This window comes from Cibotium barometz, chromosome 39 (assembly GCF_041138505.1).
Source record: "Cibotium barometz isolate CiBa-2024 chromosome 39, ASM4113850v1, whole genome shotgun sequence".
Taxonomy (NCBI): domain Eukaryota; kingdom Viridiplantae; phylum Streptophyta; class Polypodiopsida; order Cyatheales; family Cibotiaceae; genus Cibotium; species Cibotium barometz.
The window spans coordinates 7,265,834-7,276,226 of NC_141084.1; the positions used below are offsets into that span (position 1 = coordinate 7,265,834).

The following is a 10,393-nucleotide window of genomic DNA, read 5'->3' on the forward strand; positions in this document are numbered from 1 at the left end:
AAAAGAATATGAGCATGTGTGCTAGAATGAACTTAATGGTTTATCCCAATAATTAGCGATAGACATACACGTGCATAAATATGTGCATTATTATTAATGGTTTGTCCCAATAATTAGAGAATCTCAGTGCTAAAAAAAACGGCATTCTAGTGTACCATTACCGGCAAGAATTAAGAAAAATTGGTTGAGATTTCAAGTAGCCCTTATTTTAAGGAATGATTTTTCATGTAGTCTATCTTGTAAGCACATGTTTTTCTCCCTTCCACTCTATAACATCTCCTCTAAAACCATCTCCTCTCCTCCTCTAGCCACGTGGCCACCAACAGTGTACAAGGATGAGCAGTCTGTTCCTGCTCTAGCCACGTGGTAGTAGTGTACAAGGGTGGGCAGTCTGGGCCTCCCACTAGCATATCTTAGCTGTAAAATCGGCATATAGTAGAGATGGTGGGGAAAAACCCGAATATATTTAAGAGTTGTCCTTATTTTGATTGGTTGAAAAATATGTTTTTTTTGGAGCACTACTTAGTACTAAGTGTTAGACATACACGTGTATAAATATGCGTATTAATTATTATTGAGCCAAGTTCAAGTTTAAATTCCAATTCTTGCCGCGACATTCAAATTATCGTTGGCATTGGAACGGCTAGTTTTCAAAAACAAATGGCGGGAAAGAGGACAACGGCAAGCAAGCAAGCATTCAGCTGCTTGTATTTCCCCTCTAATTCAAAGCCACAGGCATAACCCCCTCTGTTGTTGAGCTCAATTTACACGAGAATCTTAGTTCTCTGTATGAGAACTTTAAGCAGGTTCTTTGGAGCTAATCAATTGAATTAATAGTTGCGGTTGCCAATTAGAAATGGATTAAGCCTCTGATTAATGAGCCAACTGTCTTGACTGTGTTGTTTATGAGAGAATGTTTAACCACTTATGGCCATTGATGAACCCGATTCCAAGGAACGGCCTTGCCTCCTGATAGCTCAGCTGTCTGGACCAAGACACCCGCCACCGCGGCTGCGAGCCGGGACCCCAGCATTTGTACTCTCCGAAGAAGACAGTCCTGTACGATCATGAGAACCCAAAGAAAACAAAATCAGGGGTAATCTCTCAGAGACTGTCTTTTTGTTAAACGTCGGATTGGTGCTCAAGGGTGTATGGTTCTGGGAGGTGGGGGTGGCGGCGATTTAAGAGAGGTGGGCGGTGGGCGGCGGGCGGCGGCGATGGAGATCACTTACTCTCTGCGGCTGGTGTCGCCCCAGTCATACCAGCCATCGGGGATGATGATGTTGTCGAAGTAGGTGTAGGCGAAGAGGATCCGGGCGTACTGGCCCCATGCACGCCCCAGATAGAGCAGCCCAGTGCCTGTTATCCTGCACTGCACAAAAGAGAACCCAGTGTTGTCGTCCGGTGAGTTTCTCTGTGATGCTGCAACTGCCCCATATGTCACTGCATTTGCATGCAACTCGCAGTTCTGCCATGCACACACACACACATTGTCAGCCCTTCATCATCCCTGAATCATCTCACTTTCAACTCCTCCATTCCAATTAATCAATTCAACATCAACACATCATCATATTGTTATTACTTGCAGGCTCTCAAGAAAGCTAATAATTTGTACTTGATTACAGACTTGGTTTTCAAGAAAGCTATGTAGAGCTTATAGACTCCTGCATGAGTGAGAGTATAAAGCCTTTGTGTATGTAGTCATAGTTGCTTTTTGATTGGTGTCACACTTGTTTTTGAGTATTTTGGCCATAAAATACTTGCAGGGCAAGGGTGCCCATCACAAATCAAGTGTGTATGTGGTGCCGTCTCTCTAGGGATGTAATCTAATGTAGTGGTGAATGCGCTCATCTTCCGTGGGTTATGTATTGTGTCTCATAGGTCATTTTATCCTTCTGCAAACAATGTTAATGTAATTTTCTTCTCTCTCTCTCTCTCTTTCTTTCTAGATGTGATTGATGTGTATCACTAAATACTTCATAATCTCTCTCTCTCTCTCTCTCTCTCTCCCCCCCTTGCCTCTCTCTCTCTCTCTCTCTCTCTCCAAAGATTTACCAGATAGAGAGATCTCCCGTCTCCAAAGATGAAGTCTATCGCTCCTTCGATGTAGCATCGCAAGAAAAAATGCCTTCCAACATGATCGAACAATGTGTCTTGGGCACCCAACATTCTACAATCAATGAATGCTGCTTTGTCGCCCGAAATCCTTAAGGCCACTGCTTGCATTCCTTGTGCTCCAGGGAGGGGAGGTGGAGACGTATTCTAGATCAACCAAAAGCAGAAAAATTCAGGTAATACAAAATATCAGAAACAAGTCCACACCAATGCAAACAAAGGTCAAATATGTGTAATGGAAGGCATCATAAGGTTTCAAATAAGTAGGTCAATACTGGCTTAAAACATGAATACTAAGATTAGATACCAATAATGAAGAGCCTTAAGAGGGGCTTCAAGGTCCACAAATTACCACCAATCAATTGAGCAAGTATGATGTAAATGAAGGATGAAAGATGAAGTAAAACACTAATGTAAGAGCTAGAAATACCAATAAAATGGGCTAGAATTGACTTAATGGAAGAAAGCTAAAAAGATAATCATGGAAGAGACAAGGATGCATCAATGTAATTAATCTGTTTAGGTATGTAAATTTGTGGCAGTTTTGAGTTTAATCAAGCATCAAAATCGTGTTAATTATGCTAAAAAGGATTTAAAGATGAATTAAAACACTAACTCACAGCTTGGTTTATGGAAATATCACCTGGAATGTGATGTCTCTTGCCACAAAATAGTCAGAATCAATGGCTACCGATGCAGAGCCAAATGTTCCGAGAATGTCACCTGCTTGGCTCTTGTCCCCAGCCCTTGCATTCCATGTTATCACAGTCACCGCGCTCCCTGAGCCTTGGAATGTGATGAAAGGCTTCCTGTATGGCACATACACCTTCTCTCTGCACCCAACAATGTGAGGAATGTCTCCATTTGGTAACTAGAAACAGAAAACCAAAAAGCAGAAAGCAAGCTCCACTCACAGGAGACCCAACCCAGAAAGGAAAGCAAAAAGCTACAACCAAGCGCAACTGCAAATTTGGGAAAACTCTCCAGCAAAGCAAACAACCCAAAAACAACCTGCATTTGGTAACCGAAAAGCAGAAAGCAAACTCCACTCACCCACCCAGAAAATCAACACGGAAAAGCAAAAACGCAGCTGGAGTGTGTACACACCTGTAGATGCCCGGGCGAATGATGATTTGGATGCGCCATTTGTTGTCTAGGCGGACCATGTCGATGGCGCCCTGCACTGTGAGGGAGTGCCCGTGCCCGCCCTGGTCCACCACTATCACTCGCACGGGGCGATGGTGCACTGGATGCAGCCTCGCATGTGTGAACTGAAACAGGGTCTCATACAACCTGTGTAGCAAATCCCTAGATTTCTTCTTGCTTGCATTTGTGCTTGATGAGTTTTGGCACACCCCGCCGGCGCTCGTGCAGCTCAGATTAAAACTGTTTTGAGTGTACTTAACGCCAACATTAGGCCAATTAGCGCTTTCTTGAGTGTAATTAGTGCCCAAAATGCGACTATACTTTATGCTCAAATTGGGCAAATTTGGTTTGTTCCTGAGACGCGAATTGGGAGAATTCGACCTTGTTTGACTGTAATTAGCACCCAGATTGGACGCGTTTGAGCTTTCTAGAGTGTAATTAACACCCAGTTGGGTCAAATTAGCAGCAACGAATTGCGTTAACCAGATTTGGGCGGCCCAAAATGCAAAAAGCAGCGGAAAAGCAGCTGCCAACTGAGTGATACATTTCTTGCCAGGATTCATTGTGCTCAACTACAACAGCATAGAAATTGAATGCTTTTTTTACCCTCACAAAACAAACTGGGCCGTAAAGAAAAGCATGGAAAGAGGGCAATTTTGCCGCTTCTTGAACGGAGTTTTCTCTTGAAAGCAAAAAGAAGAAGATGAAGAGAAAACTAGGCTAATTGAAGACAAAACATAACAAAATCAAGAAAGCAAGAATGGAGGCAAAAGTATTTTTTATGTTCCTGCAAAGATCTGAATTCAAGAAGTTTTAATGCAGTAAATTAGGCCTTTGCCAATTGAGGATATGGGTAGCATATATAAAAAAAATGCAGCAATTTGGGCAGCCGTTATAACCAGCCTTGCCCAACTGAGTATAGTATAGAATGGGGTAGCATATCTAGGTGCAAGGAACTGTGATTATTAATGACTCACACATTGGGTTGTGTTTTATGTTTTCTTGAATGGGGAGCCTGTCAGGTTTCACAAGAAAGAGAAACACACTGAGAGCTTCCATTTACTCAAAGAACCTCTCCGCACCAATCGCATCATGATTTCCATGAAAAGTAGATCATGCAATTTAATAAGAACGCCCAACATGCATGAACAAGGCCACTTCTAAAGGAAAGGGCTAATTAACCTTAATCGGTGAGCTTAATCACAACCAATTGAATCAAGAAAGGCAAGAAGGCTCTAGTCATATGAAGCAAAGAAGACCCCATATGGGAGATGGATTCTCGTAAAGAAGTTTAATTACAGACTTATGTAAGCTTGCAAAGAAGCTTAAGTATATAATAAAAGAGGTGGATAGCTAGCTAGCTGCAAGCCCAAGTTTGCACTTGCTCTTAAGATAACAAGATTTAGTAACGAGAAAGGCAAACAAAAGGAAGAAAGCAAGCCAAGGAGGAGGAGGAGAAACAGAGAAAGCTTTGAAGATGGGGTTAGCTTGTAAATTCAAACACTAGGGTGGGGGGGGGGGGGGGGGGGTGACACTCATAGCTCTCCCTCCCTCCCATGAATTAAGCACCAAGCTTTTTGGCAAAAAGCTTGCCTCAATTCCAAGGCTATGCTCTTGTTATTGATTGTCTCGTGAGAAGCTGCTTTCAAACAAGCTTCGTTTTGATGGTAAACCCTTTTGGGCCAAAAGAAGAGGAGGTGGTAGTTGCATCCAACTAATCCCAACGTAGAAGCTACATCTTTGCATGCATTTTGACTTCGAGAATCCACCGTTGAAATATTTTTGCCCCCCCCCCACAATACACAATTATAGAAAGAACTTGCATTCAACCACCTCCTCCTCCTTAGAACTCTCCAAGGTCATCCTCCATGAACTTTTCAATTTTGCAACCACCCATATGAAAGGAAGTACAACGACCCATTCCAAAGCCACATTGTCAACCCCACCACCCCCCCCCCCCAAGCCACATACATCTCCTCCTTTACATTAGTCATCCTCAAAACTCTCTCAACAAGTGGGTGGGAGCAATAGCCGGGTGGATACCGCATCGACCTTTCTCTCACATTGCCACCCCTCCCCCTCACTCCACAAAAGGGTGAAAAGAAATTACGTGCGTGCGTGCGTGTGTGTGGGGGACCTCAGGCCTCGATAAAAGCATTTTAAAAAAAACCAGTCAAAATAAGGACATACTTATAAACTAACCGGTTTTCTAGGCTAAATTTGCATATTTTGCCGGTATTTTAATTGAAAACTAGAAAATTTGAACGGTTTTTTTTTGTAAGGGCTTGATATATTTCTAACCAATTTTTTCAAATTTCAACCGGTAAAAATACATTGAAATGCTGTTCTTGTTGAGCCCTGGTGTCCTTGCTACAAAACAAAAAAGAAAAACTCTCTTAGTATGGAGGATAATCTAGTGTTGGGAAAAACCACTTCTACTAAACCCTACATCAATCCTTTTCACCATAGGTTTAAGATAAAATTGTAATTTCGAACCAACATTGTCTTCATGCTTTAATCTAGTTAAAACTAAATCTTGAAAATTTTTAGGAGGAATATTTCCTTCTCCAATCAAAGATTTTTTTCAAAATCAATAGGCTAGATTGAACCTATCCTTCCATAAACCCTAGGGCAATTCGTTAGCGCCTTTTATTTATAGCCACCCTTCAATGTTGTTAATAGTAAAAAAGGCCATTCTTTTAAGTATATATCCCTTCTAGAAGGAAAATGCATTACAAAGTATTTAAATGTAAAACCTAAAAAATGATATAATTAAATTACAATATGTGTCTATAGAGATTGTTGTGTTAACCCATAAAATGACTCTCTTTCTCTCTCTTAATATATGCGTACATACCTACACATATGCACATGCACATGTGCGCGTGCACGCGCGCACACACACACACACACACACACATGCATGCACACACACGCTTTCTCTCTCTTAATATATGTGTACATACCTACACACATGCACAAGCATAGGCACATGCACATGTGTGTGCACACACATGCACACGTGTGCACACACACACACACACATGCATGCATGCACACATGCACGCAAGCGCATTCACACACATGCATGCATGTGTGTGTGTGTGCACGCTTGCATGCCCACACACACACACACAAAGCACATTGTGCACATACACAAAATCTTATCAAACCAACAACTAACCTAGGCTTTAATACCAAGAACTTGTAGAGTTAGGGAGGATCAAACTTGATTAAAAAAACCCCATGGATCTTATGTCTAAATTTTTAAACCCGTTTTGAAGACCATAAGTAAGAGGTATAGTTGGAAAAATCATTCCTTTGCTCACCCTCTTTAGTTAAATAGTTAAAGAACTTCTAAAGGGAACTAAGCCTTGAAACATTATGCCTTAACTTCAACAATAAGATTTTTAAAAAATCTTAGAAGGATCTATGCCCTATAGGTTAGAGTTTATTATACACTAGTCGACAAACCCGTGCTTCGCTCATCTTTTGAGACCTCCAAATTCAAATTTTACTCGAACCTCCTCAAACCTCTTCCTCCCCTTCCCAAACCTTCAAATTCTTGCCACGTGACAGCTTTGTGAAACTTTCTTTTTATATATATATATATATATATATATATATATATATATATATAGAGAGAGAGAGAGAGAGAGAGAGAGAGAGAGAGAGAGAGAGAGATAGAGAGAGAGAGAGAGAGAGAGAGAGAGAGAGAGAGAGAGAGAGAGAGAGAGAGATGTGGGTATAAAACACATCTCTCAGTGCTGCACTATAAAACAAAAATCGATTTGCAGAAATGTCTTAGGCCATTAAATGGGCCTTTCTGTAGGCTTTGTCATCTTGCCACCACTTGTTTAGAGATTCCCCCATAGTGACAATGCAAGGACATCCCCATTATAATGCCTCTTATTTCACAATCCAACATTGTCTTCTACCTTCTCCATGGACCCTTCACTAACACCTTGCCCAAAGGAGATGGAAATGGTGTAAATGGTGAAGACACAGGGGAGGATTGCAATGGTGAAGACACAGGGGAGGATTGCAATGTCTTCTACCTTCTCCATGGACCCTTCACTAACACCTTGCCCAAAGGAGATGGAAATGGTGTAAATGGTGAAGACACAGGGGAGGATTGCAATGAATGTGGGAGTGGGAATTTTAAGATAAAAAAATGTCATCTGACGACTACCTTGTTGTGACAACTTTATCTCATCTCGTCCTTACAATAGTTCTCTCTCTCTCTCTCTCTCTCTCTCTCTCTCTCTCTCTCTCTCTCTCTCTCTCTCTCTCTCTCTCTCTCTCTCTCTCTCAGAGTTTAGAAACTCATTTTGCTAGCCCATAGAAATCATTTTGTAAATTTCCCCCTTTCAACAACCATTGCATAATCAAAGAGATTTTGTGCAAACTCTCTCTCTCTCTCTCTCTCTCTCTCTCTCTCTCTCTCTCTCTCTCTCTCTCTCTCTCTCTCTCTCTCTCTCTCTCACACACACACACACACACACACACACACACACACACACACACACACACAAGCTGACGTTTGATGCCATCATGCCACAAAAAAAATGCACATTGAAAGAGCCATGGAGAAACATTACAATTAATGGTCATTAGAATGTAACTTAAAAATAAAGGAAAAATTTTCAAGAAATACGAAAAATACAAAAAGGCATTTGTTCCAAAAAGGGGCATGCTACAGTCTATTTTTCAAAATATATACAAAAAGTTGAAGAAATAGCTACAAAGGGGATGGGGCAACCCAATCAATCTCGCAGGCAAACGGGCTCTTCGAATGTTTTCAACCTCAAACTTGTAGTTGTTGTTGCACCATCCTTCTATCGAGTCTTTTTCTCTCTATACTAGGTCATATTATTCCTCACCAGCGAAGGAATTTTCTATGAATACACAAGTCCACCAACAACATCCTGCAAGAGGATTTAATGATCAAAAACTATGATTCTCACATGCAATAGAACAAAATAAAATGATCAATGTTTTTGACATGAGGAGACTCTTTATTTTGCTCTTCGTGGCTTATTTTTCTGTTTCATCTTCAAGTCTCTAGATAAAGAAGACCTCTTGGGGATTGTCCTTCCCAAGAGCTTGAATTGCATGCTTTCTCATTGCCATTGTTGGGTATATCCTTCAATTAGTGCACTCTAGGAGACTCCATCCATGTTTCCGGCAATTAGCATAGAACTTAGGGTATCTATTCGAAAAGGGGAGTCACACATAGAACAATGAAAATGATATGCACTAAACCTTACCAACTACATGGCCCTTTTTTATGTCTCCTGGTCTACACCAGTAAGGTTTTCTTGAGTAGGAAAAAAGTAAAGAAGGGCAAGGTTTCTTTGTTTGGGAACCAAAAAAAATAAAAAATAAAACCAAATTATTTTTTAAAGGTTCCTCTCTCTCTCTCTCTCTCTCTCTCTCTCTCTCTCTCTCTCTCTCTCTCTCTCTCTCTCTCTCTCTCTCTCTCTCTCTCTCTCTCTCTCTCTCTCTCTCTCTCTCTCTCTCTCTCAGTGCTTACCTAGCTAGGTTTGCCTGATTTTTGCAAATAAGACATGTAAAGAAGATTTTTTTTTCTCTTTAACTATACACATTTTGTCTCCATTTGGAGCTCCATTATTTGAAGGGTATTAAATCCTCTATAGATTCAATGGTTCAAAAGTCTTTGAACCCATATCTATTTTCTTATTTTGAAGGTCAAGTTTAACCTTGTTTCTTAAATTTGCTTTCAATCAAACTTAGAAGATACCATCTACATACACTAATGAAGGTGTATGCATCTCTCAATTTGCATTCACCCAACTCTGTACTACTATGGACGTGATGTATGTTTTACAAGATATGATATCAATGGCTTATACAATGAGTTAAATTAGTATCAAAATTCACAAGTGAACATAGCTACAAAGAAATATAAGAAAGTTTATGAGTTGGGTTATCTTGAGAATACGTTAAAATTAAGTTAGTAATATCAGTAAAAGTTTGTCTATAAAAAAATGATTCTACATATCTAGATTTTTATTCTTTAAATATATTTATTTTATGAGAAATGATATAAATATTATTGTATGCAAGACTACAAGATTAAATTATGCATCTCTCTCTCTCTCTCTCTCTCTCTCTCTCTCTCTCTCTCTCTCTCTGTAACGAATATTTTTTAAATGTTTATATTATACTAGTATATTTATATGCATGTACATACATTGTAACATTGTGGGTTTGTACAATGTGGAACTTCCGCAATACATTAAAAAGTAGAATCCATAAAACTAAAGATAAGAAACTGAAAATAAGAGTTTTTATGGACTCAGTTAGGAAAACACATCTGGATAGCAAGGTTTTTCTAATATAATTATTGATTAAAAATATCAAACCTCATTTATATCAAAACACCCCTCTTATAGGGTTTCAAGGAAACTTTAAAAGTAAGGTTTCATGCCCAAGTTGGACTATAGAAAAAGGGTTTTAAAGTGTTGTTTAAGTGCTCTTTTTAGTCCACCCTCACTCTATTTTGTAATTGGATTAGGTAGGTCATGTTTTGTAAGGCCCCCATTATGAGGAGAAGCCATGATTAGGCAGCTTTACACATATGCCTGGTTTAGACACCAACAAATGGTGACCTTATTAGGGCTGGATGGCATTAGTAGGTCTCGCACACTGCTAAATAGACTATAGGTATGGTGGTGCCCAAAAAATAGGATGTACTAAGGTAAGTACTTTATTCTTGGACAACCCCTATACTCATAAATGGGTCCCAAGATGAGTCTACACCATAGATGATGGTACTAACTATGACTACAAATCAACACGGGACTATTCATGGCCTTCATGCAACTTTAGGCCTATATAGATACAGTATGAGGCATGTATCTACACAGTTCATTAGTCCTCACATTGTTTATTTACCCCCTTATATTATAGCCACATTCCTAGGAGCTTTACAAGCCTTCTTGGCTCCCTTTGGCATGAGTGCAACTTGGGTGTGGAACACAACCATCTTATTATCTTTATTTTTATTGAGATATACTATACTTCTCTCTATCATTGTCTTCTATTATGCTTACGCTTTTTAAAAAAAGATTTTACATTTTTTAAGTGATCTAACTTAACACCA

At 39.9% G+C, this 10,393-nt stretch overlaps 1 protein-coding gene across 1 annotated transcript; it reads right to left on the reverse strand.

The window, feature by feature from the left end:
* Nucleotides 1–572: 572 nt before the first annotated feature.
* LOC147615669 (putative pectinesterase 68) lies at nt 573–4,564 on the reverse strand. Its single transcript, XM_086777962.1, has 5 exons — nt 3,226–4,564; nt 2,762–2,951; nt 2,059–2,265; nt 1,233–1,468; nt 573–1,057 (listed from the first exon to the last, which is right to left on the reverse strand). The coding sequence occupies exons 1-5, from the start codon at nt 3,825–3,827 to the stop codon at nt 904–906; spliced, it is 1,389 nt and encodes a 462-aa protein (XP_086634088.1). The 5' UTR covers nt 3,828–4,564; the 3' UTR covers nt 573–903.
* Between the last annotated feature and the right edge of the window lie 5,829 nt (nt 4,565–10,393).

What these genes read in the sequence shown, in the direction of transcription:
- LOC147615669 (XM_086777962.1), bottom strand. Translation starts at nt 3,827, where the DNA reads ATGAATCCTGGCAAGAAATGTATCACTCAGTTGGCAGCTGCTTTTCCG. An exon ending in ACGGGAGATCTCTCTATCTG is followed by an intron (nt 1,469 to 2,058) that starts GTAAATCTTTGG and finishes TGTGCATGGCAG; the next exon opens with AACTGCGAGTTGCATGCAAA. An exon ending in GGCGACACCAGCCGCAGAGA is followed by an intron (nt 1,058 to 1,232) that starts GTAAGTGATCTC and finishes ATGATCGTACAG; the next exon opens with GACTGTCTTCTTCGGAGAGT.